This window comes from Rhincodon typus, chromosome 14, assembly GCF_021869965.1.
Source record: "Rhincodon typus isolate 14 chromosome 14, sRhiTyp1.1, whole genome shotgun sequence".
Lineage (NCBI taxonomy): Eukaryota > Metazoa > Chordata > Chondrichthyes > Orectolobiformes > Rhincodontidae > Rhincodon > Rhincodon typus.
In genome coordinates, this window is record NC_063345.1 from 40,862,250 (window position 1) to 40,877,829 (window position 15,580).

General features: G+C 40.5%; 1 protein-coding gene across 9 annotated transcripts in view; it reads left to right on the plus strand.

Annotated features, from left to right (window-relative positions):
* clcn5b (chloride channel, voltage-sensitive 5b) overlaps positions 1-11,521 on the plus strand; it is a 127,661-nt gene extending 116,140 nt beyond the window's left edge. For all 9 annotated transcript variants that reach the window (XM_048605026.1, XM_048605029.1, XM_048605030.1 and 6 more), the window contains 3 exons: positions 2,991-3,389; positions 8,056-8,272; positions 11,147-11,521. In XM_048605026.1, coding sequence (XP_048460983.1) covers positions 2,991-3,389; positions 8,056-8,272; positions 11,147-11,237 — 707 coding nt within the window. In that variant the 3' untranslated portion in view covers positions 11,238-11,521. The remainder of the gene's footprint in view (positions 1-2,990; positions 3,390-8,055; positions 8,273-11,146) is intronic.
* Positions 11,522-15,580: the final 4,059 nt, after the last annotated feature.

Below are 15,580 nucleotides of genomic sequence, written 5' to 3' on the forward strand. Positions count from 1 at the left end.
TCCTCTGATGCTGCTTGGCCTGCTGTGTTCATCCAGCTCTACACCTTGTTATCTCACTTCCTCCTGCATTACGTTGCCCTGCTTAAGAGTATTCACGTATCTTTCCGTAACCTCAATATCCCTTGCGCCCCTCTTTTTGGTGAATGCTAACGTAAAGTATTAATTAAGGATCTCACCCATTTCCGCTGATTTCACACACAACCTCCCTCCTTCATCCTTGAGTGGGCCTACTCTTTCCCTAGCTACCCTCTTGCTCCTGATATATGTATAAAATGCCTTGGAATTCTCCTTAACTCTGACTTAGGATATTTCATAACCCATTTTAGCCCTCCTAGCTCCTGGTTTGAAGTCCTTTCCACTTTCTCTATATTCTTCAAGGACTTTGTCTGTTTTTAGCTGCCTAGACCTTAAGAATGCTTCCTTTTTTTATGAACGAAGCTGATAATTTCCACTGTCATCCCAGGTTCCCAAATGTGCCATTCCTGTCCTTCATTTTCACAGGAACGTGCCTGTCCTGCATTCTAATCAACTGGTTTTTAAAAGACTCCCACATGTAAGTTGTGATTTACCCTCCATCAGCCACTCCCAATCCACATTCTCCAATTTTTGCATAATTTGGTTATAATTGGCCTTCCCCCCCCCCCCCCCAATTTAACACCTTCATCCAAGATCCACTCTTGGCTTATCCATAAATATCCAAAAACTTACAGAATTATGATCTCTATTTCCAAAATGCTTCCCTCACTGAAACTTTGATCACCTGACCGGGCTAATTTCCCAATACCAGGTCCAGTATGGCTCCCTCCCTCGTTGGACTATCCACGTACTGTTTCAAAAAACCCTCCTGACCTTTAGCCTCTAGAAATCCAGTTCTTTTATAAACCTATTCAGTGACTTTGCTTCCACAGCTTTCAGTTGTAGAGAATCCCATAGGTTCACCATTGTCTGAGTGAAGAAATTTCTCCTCATCTCAGTCCAAAATGGCCTCCTGTGTATCATAACAACTTGTTCTGGAGCCCTTTGCCAGGAGAAACAGCATCCAATCTGTCCAGCCCTTTCAGTATTTTTATACTTTTCAGTGGGATCACCTGTATGCTCCAGTGAGCACAGGCCCAGTTGACCCAACAATCCCAGGAATCAGCCTTGTCAACATTCATTGCACTCCCTCTGTCAACAAAATACATGTTTTCTTTGGTAAGGAGATTAAAAACTACACACAACATCTAAGTATGGTCTCACCAAAGCTATAAAACTTCTTTGCTCCTATTTTCAAGCCATTTTCCAAACAATGCCAATGTACCATTTGCCTTCATAATTGCCTACTGCACCTGTATGCTTTCTTTCAGAGGCTAATGTACAAGAACACCAAAATCCCATTGTACATCAACATTTCTCAACCTATTACCATTTGAATACCTAGCTATTCTGGTCTTCATCCTGAAGTAGGCGACTTCTCACTTATCCACGTTATTATTCTGTATATGCCATGCATTTGCCTGCTATCTAACTTATCTAACTCACTCTAAAGCCTATTTATATCTTTCTCATTGCTCTCAATCCCTAGTTTTGTGTCATCAGCAAACTTGGAAATATTACATTTGACTCATCCAAATTATTGATATACGTACTGTGAACAGTTGCATTAATCTCTGTGGTATCCCATTTTTCATCATTTTCTTGAAACTGCCATGTCCATTTTATACCATCCCAACTTCAGCTTTGCATTTATACTGATGCATACTAATTTATGGCTATAAACAAAGCTACTTCTACTCTATGTACCTTTTAAGAAGAGACTTTAAGTAAGAATACCGCAGTTTATTTTATATTTGATTAAACTAAAATAGCACTTTCTTCAAAAGTGCCTTGGTTTGTTAATATCCATCTCAACTGGTGACTCTTAAGAATCTTATTTTTCACAACTTTTAAATTTTTTAAAAAATCATTAATGGGATGAGGGCCTTGCTAGCTAGGCAGCATTTATTGTCCATCCCTAATTGCCCAGAGGGCAGTTAAGAGTCAGTCACATTGCTGTGGGTCTATAGTCACATGTAGGCCAGACCAGGTAAGGATGGCAGTTTGTTTCCCTAAAGGGCATTAGTGAACCAGATGAGTTTTTCCTGACAATCGACAATCGATTGATTCATGGTGATCATTAGATTCTTAATTCCAGATATTTTATTGAATTCAAATTCCACCATTTGCCATGGCGGGATTTGAACCCAGGTCCCCAGAACATTATCTGGGTCTCTGGATTAACAGTCCCGTGATAATACCACTAGGCCATTGTTTCCCTGACACAACACAGTGACTGAGCTGTTTAGATCAACATTGGAACCCCCATCTTTTAAATCACTTAAATGCAAGCCCCACATGCCAACTGATAACTTTTTAATTCGGAGCTGAGAAGCACTGTCAACTGAACTAAGTAGCAGTTTGTGAAGGCCTCGTACAAGGATATCTTCACATTTACCTACGTAAATAAAGAAAAAAAAAACTAATATGTAATTCAATTTGTGAAGTGCCTGAAGATGCTTTGATAAACTGGAAGTATTTTTACTGGATAATAGTGCCTCAGTTTTACTTAATCGAATTTGCCTAATCCAACCTCTTACCTCAAGGCTTGTAAGTGAGAATGACTTGGGGAGCATAATTTGAACTGTATGCGAAATCAGAAGAACTATCAACTTAATCATGTTCACAGACACTGAACACTGAACGTTATGTAATGGGTAATGTTTCCATTACAAACAAAATTTTGGCTCCTTTTAAAATTATGCTGAATGGTTTGCACTGAAAGATAACGACATGCCTAAAGGCAATGGTTACTTTTTTTTTCAAATGTCTATGTTTCTGCATTTGAACAGGAGCAGATTGCAAATTGAGGGGTCCATCTTTTATTTTGTAGCTTTTACTATTGTAAAGGATTATTTTGTGGAAGAAAGGGTCTGCTGATGTCCTGTCAAATCTGTAATATTCTGTTTCTGCAGGTGGTGTGACCAGGATGACTGTATCATTAGTGGTTATAATGTTTGAACTAACAGGCGGACTGGAGTATATTGTACCACTAATGGCTGCTGTAATGACTAGTAAATGGGTGTCTGATGCAATTGGACGTGAGGGCATCTATGAGGCACACATTCGGTTGAATGGCTACCCATTCCTGGAAGCAAAGGAGGAATTTACACACAGAACTTTAGCAATGGATGTAATGAGACCTCGACGCAATGACCCTCCTCTGACCAGCCTCACTCAGGATGGGATGAAGGTAGAAGATGTGGAGACGATCATTAATGAAACAACATACAGTGGATTCCCTGTGATAGTGTCAAAAGAATCCCAGCGACTTGTAGGTTTTGTCCTCAGAAGAGACCTAATAATTTCAATTGGTGAGAGCTTTGAGTTGTATCAAATAATAGAGCATTCTTAGTAAAATAGTGTGTAATAACATTTAAAAGGTAAGATGCTAACTTTGTGATAATTTGCCTGTCACTCTGGCATGAGAGATTGTGGTATTTGGAGAGGGAGAGAAAGTAGTAATATTATAAATTGGGAAAGAGTTGGGAATGATCTTCATCAGCAGTTATATTCACATTTTCCATAATTATTTGTGCAGTATATAGGGTATTTATTTGGGTGTTTTGCATTGCACTCAATATCAAGTATTAATGAAGTATTTATGAGGTAGTAACCTCCACCACAATATTTTGTAGTGTTAGCTAATGATCTGTTTGGGGACTGCCATTCTTGTATTATGAAATATTAATAAGTTTATGAACAGAATCTTACAAAGGTCTGAACAGTGTGGGCTATGGAGAGAAATATTGCAGAATCATGCGAGAAGTCCAGCGAGGCTTATCTTGACATTGGGAGCAACTTACTCCATCTTTTAGCCGAGTTCCAGGCAGCTAGGCAGTAGCGAGTTACCTATTAAGTTGGATTATTGCTTGTTAATGATTTGTGAACTCACCTCATTAATATGCAGCGTCCTATCCTACTTCCCGCCAGATACTAAGAAGTGTTGACATGGAAATCAGAATGGGTACCTGATGACTTCAGCTTACCGCTGGCTGCGAAGTGCCTCCATGTTGCACACCATAGGCACCAGCTGCACACGTCCCTTGGCCATGGACATTGGCATTCAACAATTGCTAACCCCTCAGGATCCTCATGGCACCTTTCCAATCCACTTGCAGAGTTTTTAGGAAACATAGACCTGCTTTGCAGTTGCACCAACAAGTAACATTGAAAGGCTGTTTTGAGGACACTTTGCAGACAGGGCAGGCACCCAGCTCAGAAATTGGACCAGGCTGCATCTCGGGGTTGCTCCCTTGCTCAGTGCATTCCAAATGCTCACAGCATCCCTGCCTTGCCTTGCCTATTAACACAGGCACACAACCAGACACCTTGCTTTGCTGGTCGGCAGTCCTCAGTCAAGGGGGCATAGATCTTACTGCAAGGCCCATGCTCCATAGATTTCACAACTGCACCATGTGCCAGTACCGTACATGACAAACACACTGCATATGCAGAAAGCATACTCCTAAGGGAGTAGTCCTTAGTGAAGTCCATAGAAATAACCCAATCACTCAGGCAATCCTCAAGGGCAGCCTCTCATACCAATCAAGGGAATTGGCCATGGTTAGGATATTCCCAGTAAGGAAGTCTGTGAAGAAAAGTCAAATCAGACTAGAAGCGTTAACTTTTTTCTCCCTCCACAGATGCTACCATATCTCTGAGTTTCTCCAGCATTTTGTGTCTGTTTCAGATTTCCAGCATCTGTGGTATATTGCTTGTATTAAAGAATATGATATTTGACCAAGATGAGCAATGCTGCCAACAGAACACATCTTCATCATGTTTCTACATGCTGCAGCAGGCTCTCAACACAGACATTAATCAATGGTAAATCCTATATGGACATGAAGTGTGGTACAGTTACGTTCTGTGGCCATGGTGCTGGTACCTGCAAGACTCAAGGGAGAGGTGTTATGACCGGTGGTTAGAAGTGGTGTGCAATGAATGACTATGACAATGGGCTGAGTGTGAGAGTTGCAGTGGAATAAAGAATGGTACTGACTCAGTTGGCAGGGCATGTATGTCCTGGCATCCTGCAGGAGCAGTACCAGTCTTCTCCTGTGAGGGACAGAGTTCTCCTCTCTTAGTGTCAGGCGCCTCTCCATAAGTCCTGGCTCTTTGCATCCTGTTATCCTGTACAAGCATTCCAATGCCTTTTACCCACCCTATCCCCATAATCATGTACATCAGTGGTAATTAAAAATCTATAAATCTGTACTTAAGCATGGTCAAAGACTGAGCTTCCACAGCCCTTATGGTAGAGAATTTCAAAGGTTCGTAACACTCTGAGAAAAAAGGGCGGCATGGTGGCTCAGTGGTTATCACTGCTGCCTCACGGCGCTAGGTTCGATTTCAGCTCAGGGTGACTGCCTGTGTGGAGTTGACACATTCTTCCCATGTCTGCGAGGATTTTCTCTGGGTGCTGTAGTTTCCTCCCACAGTGTAAAGATGTGCAGGTTAGGTGGATTGGCCATAGGAAATGCAGGGTTTAGTGATAGGGTGTGGGGTGGGATGGGGAAGTGGCATGCATCTGCATGGGATGCTGTTCAGAAGATTGGTGCGGAATCGATGGGCTGAATGGCCTGCTTCCACATCATTGGGATTCTATGAAAACCATTCATTCATCTTGGATACAAGTGACACCCCTTATTGCTAAATTGTACCTTCTGATTTTAGTCTCTTCGTACAGGAAAAACATTTTACCCGCATCTACTCTATTGGCTGCACCTGCACATTAGCTGTCAGTGACTTATCAACAGGGACATCTAGGTCCCTTTGTACATCTATACTTTAGAGCCTCTTGCCATTTAGGAAATACTCTGCATGTCACTTTCACTTTCTCCTATTAAGTTGGGTAACTTCACATTTTTCCACATTATGTATCATCTGCCATGTACTTGTCCAATCATTAAGTCTGGACAAATCCTCCTGAAGCTGCTTTTTATCTTCCGCACAACACACTTTCTCACTTAGCTTTGTATCCTTCGCATATTGGTCTCCACCTCCAAATCAATGTATTGATCCTTGCGGTATCTCACAAATTACAGCCTGCCAACGTTGTTCTGTCTATTAGCCAATCATTAATCCTTGCCAGTACATTAGCTCCTTTCCCATGTGCTTTATTTTCTGTAACCAGCATCCTGTGGGACAATTTATCAAAAGATTTATGAAAATCTTAAGTATCCTGTGTCCATAGCTCTCTTTTATCAATTTTGTTAATAATATCTTCAAAGAAACCTTAAGTTCTTCAAATATGATTTCCCACTTGTAAGTCCATGCTACATCCATACGTATACTTACCAACCATGAGTCCAATTATCCCATCCTTTTATAGTTGATTCTAGCATTTCCTTCCTCCTAACATAAGGTTAACAGGTCTGTAATTCCCTTTTTTCTCTTTTGTTCCCTTAAACAGTGGGTGGGAGAGAGAGAGAGAGATTGAGGTAAAAGTGATTGGCACAGCTGTGTACAGTGCAGATGATCAAAAGGAAGTGATCTATCCCGGGTAAGTGAGTAGGCAGTGCAGAAACTAAGGAAAGTTAGAGGTGTTGGGGTTGAGGGGGAATGAGAACAAATGCAGGATGATGTTGCATGCAGTAATGAGAGTGGTACAGCATGAGCCTCAGTGGGAGGTGAGTGCATCAGCACAGATAGTGAGTGTGAGGTGGCAGAGGAAAGAAAGTGCCACATACCCAGGTGAGTGGAAAAGATCATCCATCTTCTTGCAGCACTGTTGGCCGTTTCTCTAGACTATAGATTCAGTGCTGACCTGGGTGGCGACCTCGAAGCAGGCTGCCAGAGCTTGGTGCTGTGGCCACCTCTTGCCCCTCCTCCAGGAAGAGGACAGCCGTCTTCTGGACCACACCATCGACCAATTTCCTGATCTCTGACTTTTTTTGGAAAGTTGACATGCAGGGCAGTTATGGAACGCTAGTGCACTTCCAGGTGCACAGAACCTTTTAAGCTGGTCATTCAGCAGATATCCTGTGAGTGGCAAATTCCTCATTTTTTTCTTTATTCATTCACGGGATGAGGGTGTCGCTAGCTAGGCAGCATTTATTGCCCATCCCTAATTGCTCAGAGGGCAGTTAAGAGCCTACCGCATTGCTGTGGGCCTGGACTCGCATGTAGGCCAGGTAAGGATGGCAGTTCCCTAAAGGACATTAGTGAACCAGATGGGTTTTTCCGACAATCGACAGTGGATTCATGGTCATCATTAGACTGTTAATTCCAGATATTTTTATTGAATTCAAATTCCACCATCTATCATGATGGGATTTGAACCCAGGTCCCCAGAGCATTATCTGGGTCTCTGGATTAACAGTCCAGCGATAATACCACTAGGCCATTGTCTCCCCAGGGACAGCAATTCGTGGTATAGGGCTAGAATCAGACAAGAGCATTGCCATAGGGGCAGGGTACGGGTATTTAATAAGGTAGGACAGTGCAGGTGATCTTGATGGCCCTGGCAAAGAGAAATCTTCCATGAAACTCAATAAAACTGGCACTTGTAAGATTCAGCCCTGTGTTTCTTAGCAAAGTATCATGTGTTGCTGAGGTAATGACTTCCTCTTGACTGCAATATAATCTATTAATGAGGTGATGACCGTCCCATTGATTATTCACATTGTCTGCAATCTATAATATTACTATAATGAGAGTATGCTTATTTGTTTTACAAACAGCAATAGTTAAAGTGCCTAAGCAGATGCAAGGCTTATACATAAAATGTGTAGAGTATTTAAACTTTGAAATATTCTGCTAATTTGATTGCAAGTTTGCTGTGCCTTTGCTTTTTGTTATGGAATGAATAAAGGACATTCTTATAATCGGGACATTATAAAGCTAAAACTTGTAGATATCTTGATCGTTGCCTGTCCATATATTTATAATTGCAGTTAATGAGTCAGTGGAGAAAAAAAACAACAGGGGAAGTGACAGCTAATCTGTTTTTCTTTGTCCCGAATTTGCTTACAGAAAATGGAAGGAAGCGGCAAGATGGGATTGTCAGCACTTCTGCTATTTATTTTACTGAACACGCTCCTATGCAGCCTCCAAATAGCCCAGCTGCACTCAAACTGCGCTCCGTCCTAGATTTGAGTCCCTTCACAGTGACTGATCACACTCCCATGGAAATAGTGGTTGACATATTCCGAAAACTAGGCTTAAGACAGTGTCTTGTTACTCACAATGGGTAAGTTTTACATTTGTGTTGTCTCAAGTGGCAAGGCATCCAAACATTCATGCTTTCAAGGCCTGGAAATTCCACCTGCTCACTAACCTGAGATTAAGTATATAATTTGTATGGAACTGCCAAGAATACTTGATAAATTAACCACTCAAAATTAAATGTGAATTTACTTGTATCCTTATTAGCTTGTGCTGAGATGAAATGACATTGAAGGCTATAAATTTCTATAACCATAGTTTGGCTGTGTTGTAAGTAACTGTGAAATATATAGCAGAGCAGACGGAAAATAGCATTCATGAACTGAGCATTTTGTCCTCCATTTCAAATATTCTCTGTCGATTCAAGTAGTTATTCTTTTCCTGAAGAATGTCTTTGAATTTAGATCACTAATAATCTCCAGTGCTCTCAATTGTCAAATTTCTGAAAATAACACTTCTGAAGAGGGCACCAGCTATAGGTTTGAGCTTTCCAAGATATTCGCAGCACTAATGTTTTTTAAAAGATTTTACATTCGGAGAAAATTTGATTATTTTGCAAAATACATAAAACAATACATTTAATTATGAGACAGTAGGAACTGCCGATGCTGGAGAATCTGAGATAACAAGGTGTAGAGCTGGATGAACGCAGCAGGCCGAGCAGGAAAGCTGATGTTTCGGGTCTGGACCCTTCTTCAGAAATGGGGGAGGGGAAGGGGATTCTGAAATAAATTGACATAGAGAGAGGGGGAGGTGGATGGAAGGAGCAGATAGGTGGAGAGGAGACAGACAGGTCAAAGAAGCGGGGATGGAGCCAGTAAAGGTGAGTGTAGGTGGGGAGTTAGTAGGTCAGTCCAGGGAAGACAGACAGGTCAAGGAGGCGGGAGGAGGCTGGTTGGTAGGAGGTGGGGGTGGGGCTGGAGGTGGGAGGAGTGGTTAGGTGGGAGAAAGGACGGATAGGTTAGGGAGGTGGGGACGAGCTGGGCTGGTTTTGGGATGTGGTTGGGGGAGGGGAGATTTTGAAGCTTGTGAAGTCCACATTGATACCATTGGGCTGCAGGGTTGCCAAGTGAAAAAAGAGGTGCTGTTCCTGCAACCTTCAGGTGGCATCGTTGTGGTATTGGAGGAGGCCCAGAAGTAGGAGGGGGAGTTGAAGTGGTTCGCGACTGGGAGGTGCAGTCATTTGTCGCAAACCAAGCGTAGGTGTTCCTCAAAGTGGTCTCCAAACCTCCGCTTGGTTTCCCCAATGTAGAGGAGGCCACATCAGGAGCAGCGGATACTGTATACCACATTTAGTTATGAAGCAGGCATTTGTAACTTACAAACTGAGAAGAACTAGTTACTGATAATACTACACTTTAACTCTTAGCCTGTTGACTAAATAAGGACATGAGTAAAACTAAAGAAGCAAAATTCTCAGGTCCAATCATGAGCTGAGTTACTGAATTAGTTGTTCTGATTTGAGATATGTATTTGTAGAAATGCAATGGTACCCTTAAAGTACTGGCTGCAATGTAGTCTGTGAGCTATTAAAATGGAAAGGATGAAGAAACAGTGGAAGTCTCATCAAAGTGGATCATAAAGGCATTAAGCAAAGTCAGCACTGAAATATACAAGACAGTCCCTGGCTGGAGAAATACATCTACTGAAGTTGTGGCAACCAGTCCAGCTAAAGGCTAACATCACACTGCACCCAAATACTCTTCTAATGGCAAAAAAAGCACTGGCACCAGAAATGAATGACAAAATCAAGGTGAAATGATTTAAAACATCATTGCCATAGCTGAGCATTGAAGAGCCAATCGGACTGTAAATGTTCAATTATCTCATGAAATGTCAGCCCACCTGGCAATTTGAGACCTGTGTAAAGCAGTTGTTACCTCAATCACAAAAGGTGAAAATGAATGACCAGATACATTGTTGCAACTTTAGATATCTAGATGCAACCGGATGTGCTGTATCTTCACTGCAGGTAGCAGATCAGGAAGCAATATCTCCATCTGCACAGGGTACAAAATGTCCATCATTCCCAGAGGTCCACTGTTTCCCAACAGTAGAAATGAATCAGCAACAATGGTTAGCCCAGCAATAGCACTCTCCATTGGAATGACACTCCCTGGTGAAAAAGAATTTCACCTTGGGAATTAGCAAAGAGCACAGATACTAGAGGAACAGCTCATTACAATGACATGTATACCATTAGGAGACCTGCACAATTTAAAGACTATATATGCAATGTATGCACAGAGACTGTTAGAAGTGGAACTGACTAAAGTTAGCACACTGTTTTGTTAATGGCCATTTTCTTTGCGACCACGTATATTGGGTAACTTGTGTAATTTGTATCTGCAAATGATAGTGCAAACAATCTTTTTATTATTTTGTTTTGCTTTATAATAAAAAGAGGATGAACCTTTTGTTGTTAGTGTCCACATATCACTTGAAAAAAAGCACTGAATTAGACATAGTCAAATGAGCCAAATATTTAGCACCTAACTATGATTTTTTGCAAAGTGCAAATGTCTAAAATACTGGTTGAGAACACTTGAGTATGAATATGCTGATAAGTAATTGGATAACTGCTGATAACTTGTATTTGAAGACTGGCCACTTGGGCACAAATCTGTGCATTCCGAAGCTGAAATGATTGCAAAAGTGCATACTTTTTTCAAAGACCTAACTAAAGAATGTTATTTGGCCCAGTTTTTGAATAGACTGTGTTAATGAAATCAAGCATCTGATTTATTGAGGTTTTTTTTGCACAGTCTAACGCAATACATTTTTGTAAAACCAAAGCAGTTTACTTCCCTTTGTTATTTTCTGATGCAGCAGTTTTAACATAATAACTTATAAATTATTTTTCATTGTACAGCACTAACGGTTTTTTTTTTAATTGCAGGCGGCTTCTTGGTATTATCACAAAAAAGGATATATTGAAACATATTGCTCAGATGGCCAACCAAGACCCTGATTCCATTATGTTTAACTAAAATAAAATTTTATTCATCTCAATGGAGATTGCAAAGAGGACAGTTTTATTTCTGGTAATTTGCTCTGACTAATGTCAGCTTTGTACCTTAAGTTCCTCCTGAAGATCGAGAATGGTGTACCTCATGTTCAACGAGTGTCTGACTTCCAATTGCACTACACAATCTACAAAATCTTTTTTCCTACGTTTTTGGATAAGCACTGTGGAACTATAAATCGACCGAATGAAGAACTGTTCTAAGAGTGTACTTCCATCCACAATTTGCATTAAATTCGTTGCAACAGGGGTGTCATTGATTATTGGTGCATTAATTGTTTTGAATTTATAAACAAATAACCTAGATAATTTATTTCATCTTTGGACTTATTTGAAATTAGATTTTCCAACATTATCTGATAATGCAATCAAGTATGAATTCAGCTATTTTGGCACATCCTCCTGTGAATGAATGGTTAATATAAGTAATAATATTGATCGGAGATTTATCAGTTTTTTTCTCTGAAGAACAATAATTGTGTAAGTACTTTTAAAATTGCAATTACTTCCTAATGAAATATTTGATACGTACAATCCACCAGTTGAAGAAGGTTGGCACACCAGTTATGTGAGGTCCCTTGACAGAAAATTTTGTTTTAACTTGATGTTTACAGGACTACCAAATAAAATAATCAAATTCTGCCCAACTTAGTTTAGTTAAATGTAATGTGCAGGGCATTGTGTAAATATGAGAGAATTCAGCTACTTTTTCATCAAATAAACAGTTCAGTGAATAAATGTAGTTGTTTTAAGGGACTGATTTTTTTTATTTTAAAATAACTCCAATCACTCATTGTTGCCTCTACATGCCATCTTTGGAAATCACAGAGGATCAAGCTTTTGTTGTGGCTTGTGACACCCGTGGTTAAAAAGGGAGTAAGGCAAAAGACGTAAAATTACAGGCCAATTGTGGGTAAGATTTTGGAGTCTATTGTAAAGGATGAGATTTCTGAATATTTGGAAGTGTATAGTAAAATAGGGCAAAGTCAGCATGGTTTCGTCAAGGGGAGGTCATGCCTGACAAATCTGCTAGAATTCTTTGAGGAAGTAACGAGCAGGGTAGACCAAGGAGAGTCACTGGATGTTATCTACCTGGACTTCAAGAAGGCCTTTGATGAGGTGCCACACAGGAGGCTGCTGAGTAAGATAAGGGCCCATGGTGTTAGAGGCAAGGTGCTAGCATGGATAGAAGATTGGCTGCCTGGCAGAAAGCAGAGAGTGGGGATAAAAGGGTCTTTCTCAGGATGGCAGCTGGTGACAAGTGGAGTTTTGCAAGGGTTAGTGTTGGGACCACAACTTTTCGCTTTATACATTAATGATCTAGATGAAGGAACTGTGGACATTCTGGCTAAGTTTGCAGACGATACAAAGATAGGTGGAAGGACAAGTAATATTGAGGAGGTGGGGAGGCTGCAGAAGGATTTGGACAGGTTAGGACAGTGGGCAAAGAAATGCCAGATGGAGTACAACATTGGAAAGTGAGAGGTCATGCACTTTGGTAAGAAGAATAAAAGCATGGACTGTTTTCTAAATGGGGAGAAAATTCAGAAGTCTGAAGTGCAAGGAGACTTGGGAGTTCTAGTCCAGGATTCTCTCAAGGTAAACTTGCAGGTTGAGTCAGTAGTTAGGAAGGCAAATGCAATGTTGGTATTTGTTTTGAGAGGACTTGAATTTAAAAGCAGGGATGTACTGCTGAGGCTTTATAAGGCTCTAGCCAAGCCACATTTGGAGTATTGTGTGCAGTTTTGGGCCCCATATCTCAGGAAGGATGTACTGGCCCTGGAACAGGTTCAGAGGAGGTTCACAAAAAGAATGGTCCTAGGAATGGAAAGCTTAACATATGAGGAACATTTGAGGACTCTGGGACTATACTCATTGGAGTGTAGAAGGATGAGGGGCGATCTAATTGAAACTTACAGAATACTGAATGGCCTGGACAGAGTGGATGTTGGGAAGATGCCTTCATTGGTAGGAGAGACTAGGACCTGAGGCCGCAGCCTTAGAGTTAAGGGAAGACCTTTTAGAACAGAGATAAGGAGAAACTTTTTCAGCCAGAGAGTGATGAATCTATGGAGTTCACTGCCACAGAAGGCTGTGAAGGCCAGGTCATTGAGTAAATTTAAGACGGAGATAGATAGGTTATTGATTATCAAGGGGATCAAGGGTTACGGGGAGAAAGCGGGAGAATGGGGTTGAGGAACTTATCAGCCATGATTGAATGGTGGAGCAGACTCGATGGGCAGAATGGCCCAATTTCTGCTCCTATGTCTTATGGTCTTACTTCTAATTCCAAAGTAGTTCTGTTAAATAGAATGGGATGATCGTACCCAGAAGTCCCAGTCCAAGACAATGAAATGTACTAATTGCGTGTTGGTTGTGGATAGTTTCATTGAAATAGTTGATTGCTGCCATATGCAAGCTAGACTTCATGGTGTAACTTGCTGCTGGTCAATGTTAACTTTCAATATATCTGTTTCCTGTTTTTCCACAATGACGATGTGGGTATCTATGATACGGACATCATTCAGAAAGTTCATAAGTTGTTTCTGACTTCAGGTAAAGATACAGAAGGTATCTCATAACTTTATTTCCTTGTGCAGTTTGAATGCTAAAAGCTTGCTGTTTGTTTGTTTTTTGTCTTGTTGTTCTGAGGCAGTCATTTATAAGCACTTTATCTTTTTATTTCCTACAACACTACAAAGTGGTGATTTTAACATGACAACCTCATCTGTTGTAGATTTTTTTTAAGAAAACCTGGAGCAATCCCAATAAGCTTAAACACAAAGTTCCATTTTCTATAGCTAAAGCATGTAATGCAGTCTAGCTTGACAATAGGATTTCTGGAAATCCATGCTGGCAAAAAATCTTCCATTTCACCAGCACATACCATCAGTAATTAAGAGGTTAAGAGTACATTCTCAAGGTTCATGGTTCATACCGTACTTTTCATGACTGAGCCTATTGAGGTCTAAGAATGGATCTGATGTCAGCTTTCCCTTTCCTCCACAATGTGGCTGAGATGGATCTGAGTGAATTTGAGGGACTTATGTGCAGTCTGTCATTATTCTGATGTGATGCAGAGCTTTGACAGGTACTCCTGTATGAATCCAAACAGTGTCATTTATTTTCACATCTTATCAGAATTTACATTCTACTAATATTTTCGTGAATCAGGTGGAAAGAAATCATTGTTCAGAATGGTTGCTTAAATCTTGAATTGTGTTGTACAAAGAATTAAGACTTTGGATTTATTTCAGTTATCTAGATTTGGCAGATTTCTTCCCTTTTTTGTTTATTTATAACTCAATAATCCATAATAAATCTGGAAGATTGAAATAAAAAGCACACCACTTAATCATCACTCTAATGCTTCCTTCAGCATTGTGGGCAGACTGATATACAATGCTGAGTTAACAGGTTTCCAGTTTAAACCAATCATTAGTATCATGTCTGTTATTCATCTCCTTCTGCAGGATGATCTTTCTCCCTCTTCTCAGTGAAGAAAATTCACTTCACCATCTTCTCGTTAAGAGTCCACCATTGAAATGCTTTGGCTACTGGACTCTAATTACATATTTTATTCTCTACAGAAAGTTTTGCTGCCCAAATGTGTCAAGAAATATAAAAAATGGCCCATAGAAATTTGTATAACAGGATAAGTAGGAACCCAGATCTAAGTACACATATAAGTTGACATATCCACAAATATTCACTTCCTCCACCACCAATGCTCAGGATCAGCAGCATGTACCATCTACAAGATGCACTGCAGAAATTCCCCAAGACAGCACCTTCCAAACCCATGATCACTTCCATTTGGAAGGTCAAGGATAGAAGATACATGAGACATCACCACTTGCAAGTTCTCTTCCAGGCCATTCACCATCCAGACTTCACCGTTCCTAAAGTATTGCTGGGCAAAATCCAGGAATTCCCTCCCTAACAGCATTGTGGGTCTACCCACAATACCTGGACTTCAGAAATTCAAGAAGGTAGCTCACCACCAACTTCTCAAAGACAACTAGGGATGGCAATAAATGCTTGCAAAGCTAATAATGCGTACATCCCATGAATGAACAAAATATAACAACATGCCAGATTGTGGAAAAATGGGAACCTGCTAACAAGCTGACACTTCTAATTCCCATAACCATTTTTTGAGGAACCATTTCATTGGATGTTAGTAGACTATGTTAGGATCTTTATCAATAATGAAAAGCAGGAGATCAGTATTTCCTAACTATTATAGATATAGCCATTCAGTTCTTAGAAGCCATCCCCTTGTAAACAATTAGTGCTAAAGAGAGT